The sequence below is a fragment of the Protomyctophum bolini genome (assembly GCF_963924005.1).
Source record: "Protomyctophum bolini genome assembly, chromosome: 3".
NCBI lineage: Eukaryota > Metazoa > Chordata > Actinopteri > Myctophiformes > Myctophidae > Protomyctophum > Protomyctophum bolini.
Genome location: NC_137864.1, coordinates 7,283,829 through 7,303,610, shown reverse-complemented (window position 1 = coordinate 7,303,610; position 19,782 = coordinate 7,283,829). Strand labels below are relative to the sequence as shown.

At 42.9% G+C, this 19,782-nt stretch overlaps 1 protein-coding gene across 3 annotated transcripts; it reads right to left on the bottom strand.

Moving 5' to 3' along the window:
* Window positions 1–18: 18 nt before the first annotated feature.
* sp2 (sp2 transcription factor) lies at window positions 19–18,491 on the bottom strand. Of its 3 annotated transcripts, none has more exons than XM_080760071.1 (8): window positions 18,452–18,491; window positions 14,251–14,330; window positions 10,480–11,211; window positions 7,482–7,697; window positions 6,764–7,052; window positions 4,582–4,759; window positions 3,863–4,056; window positions 19–3,611 (listed from the first exon to the last, which is right to left on the bottom strand). In XM_080760071.1, the coding sequence occupies exons 1-8, from the start codon at window positions 18,456–18,458 to the stop codon at window positions 3,511–3,513; spliced, it is 1,797 nt and encodes a 598-aa protein (XP_080616197.1). In that variant the 5' UTR covers window positions 18,459–18,491; the 3' UTR covers window positions 19–3,510. The 3 variants fall into 3 exon arrangements, with proteins under 3 accessions (XP_080616197.1, XP_080616196.1, XP_080616195.1); XM_080760070.1 differs by having other exon boundaries at window positions 14,251–14,322; window positions 18,452–18,465; XM_080760069.1 differs by lacking the exon at window positions 18,452–18,491 and adding an exon at window positions 18,187–18,411.
* Between the last annotated feature and the right edge of the window lie 1,291 nt (window positions 18,492–19,782).

The window sequence follows — 19,782 nt, the reverse complement described above, 5'->3', positions numbered from 1 at the left end:
ATTCTTTATTGAGGGGTAGACTGTAGAAAAGGGAGAAGCTCTCTGTAGTAAGCACCTTAATACAAGTTGTAAAAGTAATTGCTGGATCTCTGGTTTCTCCTAATATACAAGGAGCATGGGGAAGGGAGTCTAGAATGTTAGATGAAATAAGGGCTTGGGAAGGGAGAAAAGCACTTCATTCACAAAAAATTAACATCTTAATTTAGGTAACTGTCATACTTTAAACACAATTAAAACCAAAATAACAAATTTAGAGCCTGGCATGAAAGTCAGTGCACATTAAATTGGCATGTAACATAAGTTAAAACAAAAGAATAAGTCTACAAACATCGTTCCCTGGAATTAGAAATCTCTTTAAATACTGGGTGTAGCTGTCTAAGGCATATTTACGTAATTCAATAGAAAAGAAATCTAGAAGTCTTATACAAAGCAGGAATGAAGCTATACAATGTCACATTATATTTTATTCCTTACGCACTGTACAAAGTCCACTTCCTTTAGGTCTGGTCATGCCAGCCACAATACTAGGCAGTGTAACTTTTTATCCTACATTTTCTGTGTCAAATAGACATTGATTTATATACATACTGTATTATTCAGACATAAAATACAAACTTAAATATGAGAAGGCTCCGGCTATTCTTCCCACTGGCCTTTCAGGTCTCCAGACATTAAAAAGGAATATACAGACCCCCCCCCCCCCCCCAAAAATAAGCTATATGAAATGTTGCCCTGTAAAGCACTTTAAGACAACCCTGTTTGTCGTAAGTTAAATGAACGTCAAATCACCATAGTGCAAATTGCAATGAGACTAGCAGGAGTGTCACCGCTGTGTAGCGTTTTGTACACAACACTGCTTTATTGTTAAAGGGAAAGTTCATCCAAAGTACATCACCCCAATACAACGGAGCTCAATGGTATCTTCTACTCCAAATGACATTTGGAAAAAAAGATCTTATTGTGCATTTTGGGTGAACCACCCCGTAAACTAGCTTGTACCATCCAATAATAGCTACAATCCCTAAATTTGATGTCCTCTCCCGACAGAGAGCGGTAGTTGCAACTGTAACCAACACCTGGGATTCAATCCCGGGTCTCCCACATCATGGGAAACCAAACATGTACCGCTCAGCCTCAGAGGATCAAGGGAACCCACCCTTGGCCAGTGGAGATATTTGGGATTTAGAGCTTCAGGCAGGGTAACTTAAGTGGTTCTCAACCTTTTCAGGCCACAGGCCTCCAAAATAATCATAATTGAAGTGGGGCTCCACACACAAGGTTTTTTTGTAGATTGTTGATTACCTTTGATGCAGCAATTTGCTTTTGCTGTTTTATATTTAGGTATTAAAACGTTTCTTATAGGGATGTCCCGATCACATTTTTTTGCTCCCGATACGATTCCGATCATTTGATTTTCATATAACACTTATGCCATATCGCAATAGCAAAAATCCTAATGTATGTCACTCTAGTGTAGTCTGTTATGTTGCCTTTCAATTATTTAAAGGCAAAATGTGACTATACTTTTATTAGAATGACTGTCATTGTGTTTTTTTTTCTTTCTGTAAAAGCATGGAATCATAGCAAAATAATGATGTATTGGTTAATTAGAGTGAATACAGTTCTACAGCTTATAGAACTGAAGTCCAGTTAAAACTCTTAAAGATCTTTTCTCCCCCAATCTGATCTTTTGAAATTCATGAGATCGGAGCCGATTTCCGATCACCCGATCTGATCGGGACAAACCTAGTTTCTTATATTGTCACGTCACTGTCGACACAAAATCATGTGGACAAGTCCAAAATCATGTGGGGACCCAGACCCACAGGTTGAGAACCACCGTCCTACCTGACACCACCTGTGTGTGAATATGTAAAGTAGGATGCCGGATGCCGACCTCAAACCACTGCAGATGTGCCGGTTATATCATATTAACATGATCTACCATACAGATTGGTAAAAATCTAATATTAACCATTGAAATAATAAGGATTGCATGATTGCAGCTTTAAATGTTTAGGATGTACAGTATAAATCAAAATTAACACTGAACAAAAAGTGTGGGCGCCATCAGGTGCACCAATGGTAAATTGTTGAAAAAGAGTTTGTCTATCCTGTTAATGGAAGTCATTTCCATAAAAGCGGATCAGATTTAGCATTTTCATAATAGAGAAAATGTGGTGCGTCAGAACTTCCAAATAAACGTCAACAAGCTGATTTGATGAATATTGTACACCATGGTTAATGCTGGTTTTCTGTATATAAATAGTAATCAAAACTCCTCAAGTGCGAATTCAAAGTTAAAGCTATTATATAGCCGGTAATGTAATAAATGTAACAAAGTAACTGATCATAGGCCTGAGAAAGCTTTTGATGTTGACATGATTGTCAAGTCAGGCCGGTTATTTGGAAATCAAATCATACTAGCGATGAATATAGCCATACAAACCACCACATCAAAACGGTACCGTCAATCAGAATAACTATTACTCTGGAAACAGCTCGCCCTAAACATACCATCTGATGTAACTGTCCTACTAGTGCTACTAAACCCAAGCCGGAGGCCTGTGTTGAACGCGGATGGCAGAGGGAAACAGGGTTGGATGAGAGAGAGCAGGTGTATAGAGTATCATCTAGTGCCTCATCGATGGCCCGTGGCATGCCAGGACTGCCTCTCTATATAGAATCATTGGTTTCCCAAAAACATACACCCAGTATCTATGCACTCTGCATGTTAAGTAAGTATGATGTATGTACATATACACGCATAAGATTCAAAAGAAAACAGAAGTAAACTTGTAGAAGATACAGAGCTTCAGATAATGGTCCTCCAGATTCCTCGATACGTTGGCCAAAATATGTTGAAATCCAAACGGCTGAAATGATAGCAACCAATCACAAAACGCAACAAATAAATGTTGATCAAATGGTCAAATAAGATCTGCACATTCACTTTTTTACCCTTTTCACAGGGCCAACTTTGGAGTTCTGTTGCTGTTCCACAACAACAAAACCATTGGAAAATAATAACAATAATAATAGTTAATGGTTGGAAAGTCTGACTGGAGTTCTGCAGGGCTTGGGTGTTATGGATGATGACACAGGGCATGTTACACATTGAAGTCTTCAGATCCAAGCTGCATCCAGCTGTCCATCTGAAGAACCCATCTTAAATCCGGCCCACCTCGCCCCCTACGCATTTCACTTACGTAGCGGAGCTAGACATCCATTGGGTTGAGGGTTAAATAAAAACCTTCGTTAAAACAAATAAAATCCTGAAACAGTTTTAGAATCCCTGCCAAGGAGGGATTGTTTTATGTACATCAGGCTACAGAGCGTCCTCGAGGAGTGGAAGGGTGATCGGAGTCTTCTTTGTGGAGTTGTCCCATTATGGGACAATGGACAGACAACCCATTATGTATGCTTGTCCTATACCCCGTTCCATATTCTGTGGGGTTGGGTCCATGAGGGCGGGTGGGTGTATATACTCTGTAATACAGTCCAGTCCACTCATAAGTTCTTTGTGTTTATGTGCGTCTTGTAATGCTTGGTCAGGTGGTCACTCCTCATGAAGCGTTTCTGACACTGGTTGCACTCAAAGCGCTTGTCTCCTGTGGGAAACGAGAACTGATTAAAGCAAAATACAATCTCACAACGTGAAATCTGTGTTAGGGCAAGCCCTAAACTGCGTTTTGTGAACCAGCGTGAAAGGAGCCCCACACTCTGGTCCCGTTGCGTTCTCATTTTTTATTGACACGATATGAAAACGCTATAATGTCACTAGGTGGCGGTAACGGGCTGCCAAATAGACCAGTCGCCTCAACATAACAAATGTTACTATTAGAAATTATAGCAGACAAACCTGTGTGTGTCCTGGCATGTCGCTGCAGCTCATCACTGCGTGTGAAGCGCTTGCCACAGAAGACCCAGTTACAAACAAAAGGCCGCTCGCCAGTGTGCAGCCGCACATGTGCTCTGAGAAGGGAGGTTTTCCTGAATGTCTTCTCACAGCCAGGGATGTGGCAGATGTGCTTTCTCTTTCCCACCTCACCAGGCCTGCAGTTTATACAAGACACAGGTGCACCAACGACATTAGACGAATACTGCACAGTGCACACACACACGCACACACATATATATATATTCTCCCTGCTTTACAGCACCGCCTCTGCACAAACACCCCAACTGTGGGTGAATGAATATCATTATTATATCATTTTATCCATAAGCAGATAAAAAAAGAAAAAATAATATTCAGCTACTTTTTTTTACACAATAGGACCTCTTTGTTGAGTCGGAGCCGGCAAACCAAGTGCGAATAATGAGAGAAAAGAGGTCCCGCACACCGTCTTCACTTATAAAGTAGCAGTTTATTCAGCTGAGTTACATCGTCTCGGTCTCACGACCGTCATCAGGTATCGCAAATATATGCCAAACAACAATAGGACCTCCAGTACCGTACACTTCCCATCCGTAGCACATTATAATAATTATTTTAAATCCCACTATTGTAAATAAAGATCCTACATAATCCTCCCCTCCCCCCAATGTGACACAATCTCTGGCAGATCCCCGACTTGCCTTTTGTCCGCGTCCTTACAGTTGGGACAGGTGCAGGCCATGCGCCGTTTCTTCTCTCCAGGCTGGGTGGGCAGCTCCAGAGTGAGGCTCTGGTCTACCTGGACAGCCGTTTGACCCTGGGAGCCTGCCAGCTGGAGGCCTCCTCCCTGTATCTGCTGCACCGTGAGGTGCTGCTGGCCTGACGAATGCAAAAACCATACGTCAGATAATTCATCAAATGAAGTAGAATTAACTCATCAAGATTCAAGACCTGCCCAGACGGTGGCGTAACCGTCTGGGCACCCAACTGGTAATCCAGTCGCAGTGTGCCGCGGGTTCGACTCCCGAGCACGAAACGGCCTTTACTGCATGTCTTCCCCCATCTCTCTCCCGTTTCCTGTCAGCCTACTGTCTGTCTCTTTAAAAAAAAACAATAAAAGGCGTAAGCCGCAAAAAAAATATCTTAAAAAATATATATATATTCAAGACCTGACTATGTTAAAAAAAAAAGGCTTCTAAATCTAAACCCAAGTATTCAGAAAGACTTTCATTTTACTCTTGAAATACTGCTAGAAGCATAGCTTTCCCGGTTTTAAATGTATAACAACCTATAGGCTTTCCCGGTCTGAATGGGTTAAGACCGGAGGCAGATTCAGAAAAATATATGTTGCTATATACAGTAGTTGCCGTTGGGCAGAAACCTCTTATCTCCATATATAATTGTTTGGTGTTTTTCCGTTAATTAATGCCTCACGTGACCATGCTACAGCGTCACACAAAAGTAGCAGATCCACAAGCTGGAAGCACAGCACGTGTTGAGCTTGTATCTGTTCCTTTCCTATTTCAATCTTGAAAAGTACGTATGAGGTTTCCACCCGACGGGGACGATATAGCTAAAATATGAAATGACAGATGCTTTCCCGGTTTTAATGGGTTATCTATAAAAGTGGATAATTAATTTAGTGATGCACAACATAAAAACTTTTAATATGTTCCAGTCTCTTAACTAAAATGTGAATGCTCTCTTGGTTCCATATAATTCAAATATTAAAACTAGCTTTAGATCGCAGGGTCAGGTCATTTCAAGATGGCTGAACTTGTCATGACTATTTTGTTCTTTTTACTACTTTTCCTTTTTTTACAACAATTATATGTTCAATAATGAACCACATTAAGTTGGTTTCTAAATCTAGACATGCCTAGCTCAGTTGTACCGTCTTATTAGTGATTATTCCCTTTTCTGGTTGAATAATTCTTAAGACAATGTATCAGATAATATCAAGTAGTTTTTCGCCCACTACACCAAATCTGTTGCAACAAAAATGTGTTCACAACTTATCGTGTTTAGATAATCGATTTCCCATTTTATTTCCATCACATTTCAAGACTCATGGAACACTGACTGACAATATATTTGCACTGTATGTGTCTGGTGGTTTTTTGGGAGTCGCATTTCTATCATCCCTATAGTACCGTTTCTGATCTCATCAGGACAGCACAACTGCAACTTCTCGTCTTTGCATTGACTTTGTATGTAAGAATCACTCCGCTCTAACCAAGTCTAGGCGGTAACTGAACCATACAGAGCAACTCAACTCTAAATGTATTATATAGGAGCCCTTAATAATTGTTACAACCTCCTTACAACCTTACAATGAGAATTCCGAATAACCTAGATCCCCCGCGTATAATGCAAAGTTGCAAACCTACACATCAGCTAGCATATGCCTCAGTCAGAGCATAGGAGTTAACAGTGACATGGGACAGGCCAGTCCGTTGCTCTCCCTAGGTTGGCAGAGAGTGTAGAGCCCAGGATTACATTGGATAATTGACACTGGGTGAAAAAAATGGGTCAGAAAATCTTGGGATAAGATTTTTAAGTAAAAAATAAAAATAAAGAGAAAGTGGTTCTCAAGCGAAATGTGTTCTTGGCTATTATCATATCTTGGCTATTAAAAAATAGCAGAGGTAGTGGTACACACGCTTATTTTTCTTTACATAAATCTTCTCTTCTGGTGGGTCCCACTCCCAGGCACAAAACATTTTCATATGGATGTCCGTGGCCAAATGTGGGGGTCCTTGACATGAAAACGTTTGAGAACCACTGGACTAGAATACTCAGAGGATCTGATTGGCAACGACTAATAAATTGGGATGGGGGAGGTCAAAAGAAGCTAGTGCACACCTTTCAACAGAAACTCACCTCCAGCATTGGTAATGGTGACCGGTACACCCTGCACCTGGACCCCATTAATGTTGATCGTCTGTACTGATTGAGCAGCTGAGGTGAGCTGCGCCGTGTTCAATGCAATCATCCCCCCTGCTGGGGCAATCTTTGCCAGAGTCCTCTCTTTTCGCCCCCCTGCCAACGTCCTCTTGGCAGCGCCCACGGCCGACGTGGTAACAACTGAAGTGGTGGCGGTTGCTCCTGCGGAAATGGCCTCGTGTAGCTGAACCGTTTGCCATTCTCCTGACTGTGTCTTGATCAGGATCTGACAAAACGTGACAACAAAAGGACCTTGATTAGCACTGTCGTGGGGGAAAAATGTAGGGAGCCGTTCCGTTTTTTCCACACAATACAATTTATATACCAACGTACCAGTTATTCTTTTAAATCGCAGGATCATATGAAAATGAACACTACCCAGAATTGTCAAGGCTTGTGTGTGTGTGTGTGTGTGTGTGTGTGTGTGTGTGTGTGTGTGTGTTGAGATTACATTTAGATAAACATTGTTTAGTCTATCAAGAGCTCACTTAACATAGGCCATTTCTATTATTTTCAATAACATTGCTTAGGATGGAATACAGGTTACATAGGTTTTGCATGTACTGTACAAGCTTTTGGTTATTTTCTGTTGTAAAAAACATGGTTAACTGTACATACGTCATCAGAAAGCTTGCCGACAGTGCATTATCTGTACCTGCGTTTGTGTGGGTTCTGCCGCGGCCTGGAGGCTGTGTGGGTTGGACTGTCTCTGCGGTACGGTAGGCAGAGTTGCCGACGCGGCCTGAACAACCTTCAGGGCCTGCTGAGGAATCTGAACCATCTGAGGTTCCTGTTTGGGCTGGATCAGCTGCACCTGTTGTACCATCGGCGGCTGGCCAGGGCTCTGCACAATCAGCAGGTTGTTACCTGCCTGCAAGCACAGTGAGAGACAGCCACGGTTATGACTAGAAATGCACTCTGTCGAGGTTCCAGCTTTCGCCTTGCACAAGTACTGTAGGCAATACATGGCCTACTTGTGTACTGGGTTAGGGTTAGGGGTACTGCTACTGTCTATTACAAGTACAACTGCTTGCGCAAGTAATTGATAAGGCTGCAACTAACAATTTATTCATAATTTGGCAATTTGAATCATCAGAGTCAACTGAGGTTCAGTGGTGGAATATTCGAATATTCGTTATTATTTTACTGCGAAGTAGGAATATATTCGTCCCAGCTATGGGACGTCATCAGCCAGGTACGAGGTATGTACATGTTCGTACCCCACGTATACTCTGTGTACAGTATATAGTGGTTGAGCCCTAGAGCAGCTTTCAACATTGATCCGGTTGCTATGCAACCCCTCCATCACCACCAGCCAGCTATGGGACGTTTACAACTCCTCTCCATTTACCTCAGTTCAAAGCAGGGTTTTCAAATATCCATAACTCAGGAATCTACAAGCGCCGTCCTTGGCGATTGTCAGCCATCCAAAGTTCGTGTGTCATTTGTGACTTTGTCACCCACCCTTTAAGTCATTGGTATGCAATGCATGGATCGACCATCGTTTAGTGTCTGTTGTTTTAGGCTGTTGAACTGTTGAAGTTTCTAGACTCCATATTATCCCAACTAAGGACGAGGACGTGTGCGTTTGTGCATATCATTTTTTGTCTTCAGCTCGGGACAGGGGACACAGTATAAGAAATATGGTGTGTTGACCTACAGGCGCTATAGTATATATGGTTTCCACCAAGCACATTGCTTAGACATAAAATGTACTAGGCAATACACTAAAACTATACAGGGACCTTGGTTGATTTGGCCATCTTTATAGCAGAATAATAAAATAAGGAAATTCGCCGTGTCCCTCCCGAGCTGCATGTCGTTTTCACAGATCCACCAAAAGGATCCTGCAACAACATACAAACCCTTTGTAGACACACATGAGCTCATTTTAATGCTCACAAATAATATATAGCAGCAGGAAAGTCAACCGAGCCGGCCGGGTCCATTTGGTTACAAACGCAAGATTATTACAAAGATTATTGAACACAGTCTTAACGTCAGAATCGATAACTAACTCCACACCATGCTCAAGATCGACAGTCGATTGGCTATTAGCATGAAATATACACATTTATCCTATATCATATTATATTATATAGCGGAATCTGCACCGGTGTGGAAAACCGCGGGTCCTCGGTTCTTCTGACTATATTTAACATAATTCCTGGCCTGCTATAAATCATATCATTTGTGAGCATTAAAATGAGCGTGTATACTCTCTACAAAGGGCTTGCATGTTGTGAGATCCCGGTGATGACTCCGACGAGACATTGAGCTTGGGACAATATTGGCAAATCTAACAAGACTTTTTTTTCCTCATCACCACCACTGGTGACTGATCTGCGTGTGTGTGTGTTTAGGCTACTAGTGCTGTACGAATGAAATGCAGCATAATACAATTAAGGCAGGTTCTTTTTTTTTCTCTATAATTTTTATTCCACGATTTTGTAACCCATTTTTCACCCCTGTGTCAATTATCTAATGTGATCCTGGGCTCTACACACCATCCGCCAACCTAGTCCCCATATATGGGGGATATCGGGAGAGCAACGGACTTGAACTAATGCTTCCTTCATGCCCAAGTTGCTCCTTTACACCTGACAGGGGGGAGTTTCCCCGGCCGGATGTAGCGCGTGGAAGGAACACGTTATTCCAACCAGTTCCTTTTCCCTCCGTCAGGCACCCCGGCTGGCCAGGGGGAGGCAGTTTAGAGACCAGGATTACTGCATGTTCTTTTGTGAGGGTACCTACCCTAGGGGACACGGGGAGAACATGCAAAGTCCACACAGAAAGGCCCTTTCGCCAACCCCACCTCGGGTATGGGCACTGATGACGCGGAGGAGGAAACACGCCGCCAGCAGCCACAGCGTCCCGAGCGGGAATCGAACCCAGGACCTTCTAGCTGTGAGGCGACAGCACTACAGACTATGCCACCATGCCCCCTAAGGCAGGTTATTTTACTTGTCAAAATGTTACTTATACAAATAAATTGTAAATTGTACAGAAATTGAACCCAGTCGTCCCATTTTGTAGCCTATCCCGCTAACCACAGGGTTACAAAAACAGATCAATTCTATATATTTGACATAATTCCTGCTGGGATCCACTCGTAATTCCGATGGCTTGTCATGGAGCTGGATGAATAATTATAAAACCAAACACTACAGATAAAACCCAAAATGATTCCGGCCGGGGCTTCGGACAACATCAACGCTGATTGATCAGCTGGCACATAATCTTGAGACATTCTATTTTACTTTGTCAATAATTTCTGTATTTGCATTGTGAAGAATTTCCCCCTTATCGCAAGTTTCAACTTCCAACATGAAACAAACTTGTTTCTCTCCTCAGTCCCCACCGAGACTGAGGTGGATGGGGATATGTGGTGAGGAGGACAGGGGGCTTGGGTGTGGACATTTTTGGTATTGCAGCTGAAATGGCTTGGAATATAGTATCCTGAGAGAGGATGAAAACGTATGATCCGAGTGATTGTTAGTTAGTTAGTTAATAGTAGTAGAATAATCAACTTTAAATTTGGTCAGTCCTGCACATCCATTCCTTACGTCATATTGAAATGCAGAATACGACACTGGATAAAGCCCTATATTAGAATACATGGTCAACACAGTACCGGTACATGAGCAGCCTACCTGAATTATGTTGTCTGTTTCAATCAATATGGTCTCCATCTGTTCTGGGGGTGGGGAGGGAGGCTGTGGAGGGGGCGGAGGGGCCAAAACCTTCTTCTTTCTCCCTCTGCGTCCCTTCACCGGAGTGGAAGGGGACGCTGCAGTCTCTGTGACTATTTGGGCCCCACCCATCTCCCCGGTGGCCACATTGAGTGGCAGCGTGAGTCCGCCGGGCAGATGCACGATGTTGGAAGCCACATGGTTGGACTTACGCCCCCTCGGAGACGGTTTGATGGCCATCATCTTCTGTGGCGTAACTGGGGCGGTGGCAGGCGCCGGCATAGCCATAGGAGAGGATGTGAGGATGGCCTGGTTGGTGCCCGGGATGAGCTGGAAATGTTGGCCACCCTGTTGCATCACCTGGATGGTCTGGGTGCCCTGCATCTGGGGCACCACTTGGTACTGGATGCCGGGAGCCGAGGCATTGCTGCGGGTCGGGCTCTGAATGGTGAGCACAATGGGGCTGCCGGGGCTGGGAGAGCCCAGGCCAGCAGGCAACTGGATCACATTGCCCTTGGCAGAGAGGAAGCTCAGGTTTTTGGGCGGTGCAGGAGCAATGGGGGCGGGTTTAATAGGAAGGAGTCTACGAGGCTGCGGGTTCGCTGGAGGAGAAGTGACTGTGGCCTGGGCAGCAGGAGGGCCGATCTTACTGCAGGTGGCAGCCAGCAGGGCTAAGGGAGAGGGCTGAGAGTCCTGTGGACAGAAAACAAAAGGCACTCCATTACAATCCCTGATGGGAGGAATACATTTAAATGAATAGTTGGTTCATTCCAGGAGGGGGATCTGGTCAGCAGTAACCATTGTAACCAGACATAGTAAATATGAAAGGATAACAAACATACAAAGACGTAGTACAAAAGCCATGCTCCTTGGCTTTTATCTCCTAGCCTGAGAGCCACGTGAACTGTATTGAACCACACACACACACACACACACACACACACACAAACACACACACACATTTTAATCATTTATTTATGTCCACATAAGAGATACAAATACAAGGACACAAATATTTACAAGGTGCCATACAGAATGCAGTCAGCAAATCCCGAACAAATACCCACACACCCTTCAGGGGTACAGGTAACAGCGTCTTCGCCATATTTGGCGGCTACCGATAATGGAAGATACTGAACAGAATTTTGCAAGCCGTTTGGCTGCTTTTTTTGGCATCCCAAGTTGTTGGAAGCCTCTTACGACCAAACTATGTACATGCCCTAGGCTGCCGAAGATAAACACATAAAGATTGCACCTATAGCCTAGTTCAATGATGGTCTGGAGGAGCGGCTGGTACTTAATGACCTTAGTCATAAAGGCTTCCTCTAAGCTAGAGTCAAAGGTGCAGGCCATTTCAAGAATGAAAACTGATTTGTTCCCTTCATTGACCACAACAACATCTGGTGTGTTAGCAGAGAGATGTGCAAAAATGTCAGTATTTTCAGTACAGAGTTGAAACATGGAAGGTTTGACACAGGAATGTTTGTACATTCTCACAGACAGTGCAAAATGTTTAGATATGTCCTTAGTTATGAGATCAACTATTCTGTCGTGGCGTGCTATGTAAAGCCCTTTATAGGCAAAACAGCCATTCAGAATGTGTGACATGGTTTCTGTAACAAGCCCTGTGGTGTGATGCAAGCAATGAGGTGCATGGGTGGAGGGAAACCAGAGGGAAAGGTTGAGTTTGGTGGGAAGGATCTGTAGCCTGGCTTTTACTGTAAAGGTGATAATGTCCTCATTGAGAGCAGTGTTCCTTATAAATGAATGGGAAACAGAGTGGTCAGCATGGGGAAGACAAGCCAGTTTCCCCTGGAGTTTGAGTCCAGTCCAGTGTTGTTGTTGCCGATGTTGGAACATATCCAACAGGGTCCGCCGGGTACCCTTAGGTGTCAACAGGTGGGTGTGTCCGCTGTAGGTCACTGTTGCTCTAACAGAGGTGAGAAGGTCAGTTATTATGTCCTCAGAGACCTCCACAGTCTCAGAGTCAGGCCGCGCCCACTCCAGGGACACACCGGCTTGGATGCAGAGGTCGTTCAGATCCGGCCAATCTGACGAGACTCCGAAGCCTGGGGAGCGAGTGTCCAGTTTCCCACTGGGTTTCCTTTTGAACCCAAGGAAGTGGGGCTGTGGCTCCCTGGCTAAGGGGACCTTGCGTCTCCTCATATCGAGGAACAGGGAAGATCTGGCTAGCTCCCTAACATCCTTATCATCATTATTCAGCATGCTTAATAGATGAGCTATGCGCATGCTGATATAGATCCATGACACATTCGGTACACCCAGCCCGCCCCCCCCACTGAGGATGGTGAATAATGTCACGGGTGCTGTGTGTGTTCAGGGAAAACCACTTACGTACTAAGCTCACTGTTTTGTTGTTCATTTCGCTTAGTACCTTCTGCATGAGGTGAACATTGGAGAAAAACACACACACACACACACACACACACACACACACTTAAGCCTTGTGTTTACATAATGCGTCTTCCGTTTGCAGAAGACAATTGTACACACTTTGCCCAGTGCTGCACGTTTCTTACTCAAATGTGAGTCTCAATTTTCCTCCACAAGAATTGATTCTTGATTTCAAATTTAGAAGGTGTCCGAATCTAGATCTCGATCTATTTTTGATTAATTGTGCAGCACTATTATTGACACCGTTATGTTGTTGTATTGGCTGGTTTTTATCTCTGTTTTTACAAGATTGTTATGTTAGCAGAGCACTGAGACACAACATCTGTGTCATACTTATGGCTGACCCTGAATCTCTGCAATTCTCATAGTCAGTCGAGACACTCTTTCACACAGTGGTAACCATTTTGGCTGTGCTGGCTGCATGCTCCAAAGATATTCTTACAAATGTAGAATTTTGTAATTAAAATCAATTGAGAATCCCAAGCTCTCTTTTCTCCATACTTGTCTTATGGCCCCATACACAGTGCAAGATAATTGCTCCAATTATGCTGTCTGAGGACTGTTTTGTCACTCGCCAGCAAAACCCGTGATCGGACGCTTGCCGAGATTTTGCTCGCCGAGTGTGAATTCTGGGAAAGGTCCAAGTGCTCGGCGTCTGTCTGTATTGATTGACCTTTATTCCGTGGGTAAATTCAGATGCCATACATATTGGCAGCTATATTAATATTGCAGTTAAATATCGTGTATAACGAACACATCTCACTTGAATATGTTAATAAAACCGCGTTGGAATCAGCAGGCATGCTACATGATGCTCATGGGACCATGTGCTCTCTCTCTCTGTGTATCATACTTAGCGCAGGAGAGAGAGAGAGAGATGCAGAGAGAGCATCATTTAATGAGAATCTTAAGCGCCCTGTCTCACTCTCACGCATGTATCACGGGAGCCTTGCACTGGAATAAAAACAAATCTATCGGCGTATCGCATCCAAATGTATCGTGTGTCACATCCACACTGATCCCCGGCAAGGCATCAGTGTGTGATCCCTTGTCGGCGAACAATGTGTAATGTGAAAATCTCAACAATATAATGACTGACGATTTTAAAGAAGAGACTCCTGTATTGTGAAATAGTTAACAATCTGGTCACTCCGGGACCTTCCAACGTGTAAATGTGATTTCCTAATCAATCTATTCTACAAACTCGCAACAATGCGTCGAGGATACGGTGCATCGTGAGATTGTAGATCTGCTATTTATGGCACGAGACACCGCTGGAAGACAAAACGTGAATAATAACGATTGACTGCATCTTACTTGTGAAGAGGAATTGGTAGAAGGCTGGAGATACTCGCTGGGACTGACGGCAACGGTGGCAGCCATACTGTCCTGTTGATCTGAAATGACAGATTACCATTAGATACATGTAGTGTTAAAAGGGATAGTTCACCTACACTTTTATTCTGACTCACCCCATCGAGACTTGAATCATGGATATTGTTTTGTTGCATTCCTAAGCCAATAATTTGATGACCAGCAGTGGTTCCCTAATGGAGACACAAAGGGTACTCTTTATGTATCCATAGGGAACAACTGCTGGTCATCAAATATTTATTTAGTTAGGACATGTGAAAATCTGACATAAGAAGAAATATAGTCTGCACTCTGCACACTCTTGTAATGCTGAATTTTTATTGTTGACATTGACAACGTTTAATCGAAGCATATACAGCAATAGAAATACACCGGAACTTTTGCAGCATTTCCGGGGGGGGGGGGGGGGGGGGGGGTATTAGGCTATATTTTGATCAATTTCAGAATTGGGACAATTAAGATGTAGAAACTAGAAAGAACCATTTAGGTGCGGATTGTGTATCAAGTATAAAATTACCCTTTTCTGAGTATTTTCTATGAAATGTTGTATAGCCACCTGCACCTGCTTAATGTTTGGCTGACATCGGTATGTGAAGGGCACTGTGAAAATAAATTAAATCAATCAACCCCCAAAATGGAAACAAAGAAAAGAAAAATCGCCAGTCCGGCAGTCAACAGGCTTCTTTTGTTTAAAGTGGGAAATTTGGTATTTAGTCTTTTTTTATTGGGCTAAAATATTGTTTTTATATATATATATATATATATGTATACACATTCGTGAATCCACTTGCTGACCAGCTGTCAGTATTGAGCAATTTTTATATGGGTTTCTTCACTTTCTTGTGACCCTACTACAACATCCTGTATAAGGCAAAATGTCATGTGGATTCATAAATATATGCTGTAGACAATATTTTAGGCCAAAATAAAATACTATAGTATATACCAAATTTCCCACTCCACAACCCGACTGCCAGACTACCATGTTTAAGCATCTACCCAGTGGTGCTACCAGGCAGTACCAAATCAAGCAATTAAAAGTTCACGGAGAGGAATGAGTCTCCTTTGAGTACACTACACAACATTTATAATTAATTACACATTTACAGACATTGGCTCCTGTTGGGAACTCCTATTCAAGAACAGGCATTACTGTGACTCATTCAACTGCTGTTGACCACAATAGCATACATAGACACACAAACACATTTACACTATATTTGGACATACGCCAAATATCTATTCATCAATCATATTCAGCAGAATTTTAGGTGGGGGTAAAATAAATCCTGAGACAGGGCAAAACAGGCAAATAAGCTAGCTAATGGCTGAAGGGGGCTTAGGTTGCTGCTGCGTATATCTAGTTTGTGGCTGAGCATAGACATGGTAAACGCCCTGGCTGCCTCTGATTGGCCTACTGACACTGCCCGTCTTGACTGTCCACTGAGGTGGATATAGCTATGCTGGATAGTCTGATCTCTGCTGCGAGGTGGTGGAAAATAATACAAGTATACGGTATCGGTATGATACAAGAGAACTGCCTGTAACTTGTACGTTTTATTTTTGTAGAAGAGGCCAACTAATATTGTTTATGCAGTTTGCTTTGATGGAATAATTGATTGAACATGCACGCCGTAATATGATTTGATTTGAGTGTGTTATAAATAAAGTGTTTGTGTTGATTATTCTATTGTGTATTTTATTTGTATGTGTAAACGTGAAACATTTATTGTATTGTAAAAAGGTCTCTTTTCCCTTCACCTTTATCCTTTTTAGTATTAGTTTACTATAATTAGATTAATACACGATAATCAACGCTAACACTTTATTTAGAAGTACACACCCAAATCAAATCATAGTACATCATACACGTGTGTTCAATCAAAGCAAACAGCATAAACAATATTAGTTTTGGCTCTTCTACAAAAATAAAACGTACAAGTTAGTTACAAGGCTGCATTCTGTCGCACGTGCCAAGCTGTTATTCGCTTGTATTATTTCCCACCACGGAGTAACCTCGCATCTAGCCTCGGCCCCAGGCTTACTCATCTGCAAAAAGAAAAGCCTGGTCACAACCTAAGGCAGAGACGCGATCAGGCAGAAGTGTCAGTGAGTCCGGAACATCCGACAAATGTATTTCCCCCGGATACGATATTATTCCAACCAATCACAACACTTATTCCATTCACGGAGAATGTAAACTTATTTGTAAAGCATCAACATAATTTCCTTGAGCGGTACTTCCGGCAAAAACAAATAGCCTCTACAGCTTAGGTCAGGTCCAGCGTGCCTCTCATCTCGGAGGACAGTCGAGATGCAATACTCTATGGTGTCGGTAGGCCAATCAGAGGCAGGCTGGGCGTTATGCGTTACCATGTCTATGCTCAGCCACACACTAGATATACGCGTTGCTGCTACCCAACAGTGTCAAATCAAGCTAGGAATCACCATATAATATGGAAGCCATGATATTCCTTTGGGTCAGCTTAATTGAACTTCTGAAACATATGGGAATCTGTTCTGCATCAGCAGCATTGGACAAGAAAAAAGGTAGACTAAAGCGTTATTCATAGTATGGATTTGCGGTGGTGAGGTGACCACCGAACAACAACATGACGTCACTGAGCCGCGGTGAAGAGCAAACCACCGCTCTCCCCAGCCCTTCTCTCTGTTTTTATTCACCACCGCTCCACGTTATTGCAGCTCCGCTCTGGTGGTCACCTCACCACCGGAGCGTTGGTCACCTCACCACTGAAAATCCAGACTATGAATAGGCCTTAACCACATACAACACGTCAATGACAACCCTCTCACAGCAATACCTCTAATTGCAGCATAACAATAATGGGTATTTAAGTTTTGCTCCCAGTTGCACAAATTCAATGCACATGTCATAAAGCTTGTGCTGCTAAAAGACCAAAAAGGGGTTAATTTGTTTAGTTGTTAATTGGTTGTGCATCAGATTCGTTCTTTGCAACACTTAACTTTGCAGGTTAATCGAGGCGAGGGAACTGTGGCTCTAGTCTATGGGATCAGGATGGTGCACTACTGCAACTGTAGCAAACTCTGGTGAAAGCTATGCAAGTTAAACATCATGCAATCATGGCTTGGCAGTGTCTTGAATCTGCTAACGTGCAACAAGCCACGGTTCCTCAAAAAGTTGGGCTACTCTTCAGTTCTCTTCTTGCTCAAGGTACATTCTGGCACGAATCAATGGCTCTATGCATATTGGGTCTATGCATACTACATCGTAACAAACAGTAGTAGCCGTTTGCTACTTGTTCACTTTACATGACAGCAGGCACAAGCAATATAAAAGGCACATTTATTCCCCGATTTTCACAAGCAGCAGAGGCGTCCCTTGCAACCCATGGGGGTGCAACCACAAAACTGTGTGTGTATGACTGTCTGTGTGTGTGTGTGTGTGTGTGTGTGTGTGTGTGTGTGTTGAACTCAAGACTCCAGCTAGTAGTGCAAGATTGGGGAAAGGGAGGAAAAATGAAGAAAGAGTAGAAACACCACACAAACAAATACGTGCTGCGCGCGGCCTTAAAAAAGCGCCGCCATCAAAAACATATAGTGGTGGTTGATTCTCTGGACATCCATATCTAACGTTACTTCTGACAAGCCGCGGACAGGCTTCTGAAACGGATACTGGTAGCAACAACGAGCTTCAATGGCTCTACTGCTGCTGTAGCTTGTTTTCCACTACACCCGTGAGAGGCGGTGATAATAATAATGCAAATTCTAGTTAAACAAAACGACAATCAAACGTATTTCAATTTAATATCGGTACAGAGCAATGAAGGAAGTTTGATAGCGTTATGCTAAGACTGGAACTGAAGTAAGTAAAGAAAAGCAAGCAAACAGTGAGCTTACCACTGAGCTAGCATATCCGTTAGCTAGCCTAGCTAACGCGTAGCACTAGCAAGTCAAACTCTTTGATAACGTTACACAGAAAAAGGCTGCCCCTTTTTCCGGAAGTGCATTGCTTTATTGAATGGCATAATGCCCCAAATTTTGAATCCCAAACATACTTATTGATATTACACGAAAAATTAAGTGTGTTTCGGTTCAGAACGAACATAACGTTTTACTAAAGTACAATGTATTATAAACAACCAATGTTTTAATTCCTACCCACCGCTCATGACGACATTCGCTCTCCGCGAGCCTTGAAGAGCAAGCCCTGATGGAGAGTCCGCCCGCGCGCCTGCACCAATCCACGGACAATAGATCCCCGACGAATGTCCGCGTCGACCAATCGCTGCGAGCCGTCGTACTGATTGACATCTGATGCGGCCAATCACGAGACGCTGTTTTGTCATCGACGGAGATGGATGACATTTTGACCAATGGCACGCCGAGATTATGTCGGAGAGGGCAGTTCTAGAACGATAGATAAACCTTCGACGAGCGTTTTAACCACTTTATAAACCCTGTTTTTATACTTCGTCATACGAGGGTATCGCATGGCGAAAATCTCCAATGGACAAGCCCACAATCCGTCCCAATGCGAGGCATTGTGAGCTTGTAGATCTTCTGAAACGATTTTCTGTGCGTGCGTGTGTAAATTCTGCACATAATTATAATGACACGCCCATAACAGGAACGCCCGATTTAACCTATAACAGCAGAGATAAAAATCCAATCTGATATTAAGGGCTGACATTAATGCTAGATGCATGGATGCTGCAGACAGTTTATTAGTTGATTTTAAAACTAGCATTGAATGTAACCATTCAATGCATTCAATCAGAGTTATTGCATTACCCCAAGCATCTCACCTGATAATTAAATTGTGTGTGTAATTAGTGTGGTTGCCTCTGGAGAGGCAACCAGACTCTTGTAATTGTAACACTTTATTATTATTATTCCACACCTGGAGTAAGACAAAGTTTGCCGCCCTACAACAACAAGAAGTTTTGACTGTACGCACTTGAGCCATATGTCAAATTGACCGGAAAAATCGGGAATCGTGTGCTTGTACTTTGCTAAGAGAAATGTTGTATATTTTATTTGATATGAATTTATTAGTGAATTAAATTTCCCCATTGACATGAATGGGGAAATGCAAAAAAACACATTCAAGTATTTTTCCCTCTGAGACTGTAAGCACTATAGTTACAAAACTTTCAGGGATATTTCCTAATTATCACTAAAATTAATTAAAAATATAATTTTTTAGGTCGGCCTCATGGTGGCGCTATAACATCCCACTTTACCTTTTGGCTCATAACTCTTGAACCGTAGGTCGTAACATCAAAATTATTTTTCCCCTGGATTCCTTGGGTCATGACGCGTCTCCCCATATAGGCCACGCCCTTTTCCGCCATGATGGATTTTCCGCCATTTTTAATTTTGTCCAAAACACACTTTTTGCTTTTCCCCCTACAGATTTTGTACAAATGTCACAGAAATCGGCACACGTGACCTCTGGACCCATCCGATTAAAAAACCGACTTCAGATTTTCG

Bases quoted from the DNA above. Each gene is read 5' to 3' on its own strand.
- sp2 (XM_080760071.1), bottom strand. The intron at 4,057-4,581 runs GCAAGTCGGGGA...TATAAACTGCAG, and splicing joins TGTAAGGACGCGGACAAAAG to GCCTGGTGAGGTGGGAAAGA. The intron at 3,612-3,862 runs GTTTGTCTGCTA...CGTTTCCCACAG, and splicing joins ACATGCCAGGACACACACAG to GAGACAAGCGCTTTGAGTGC.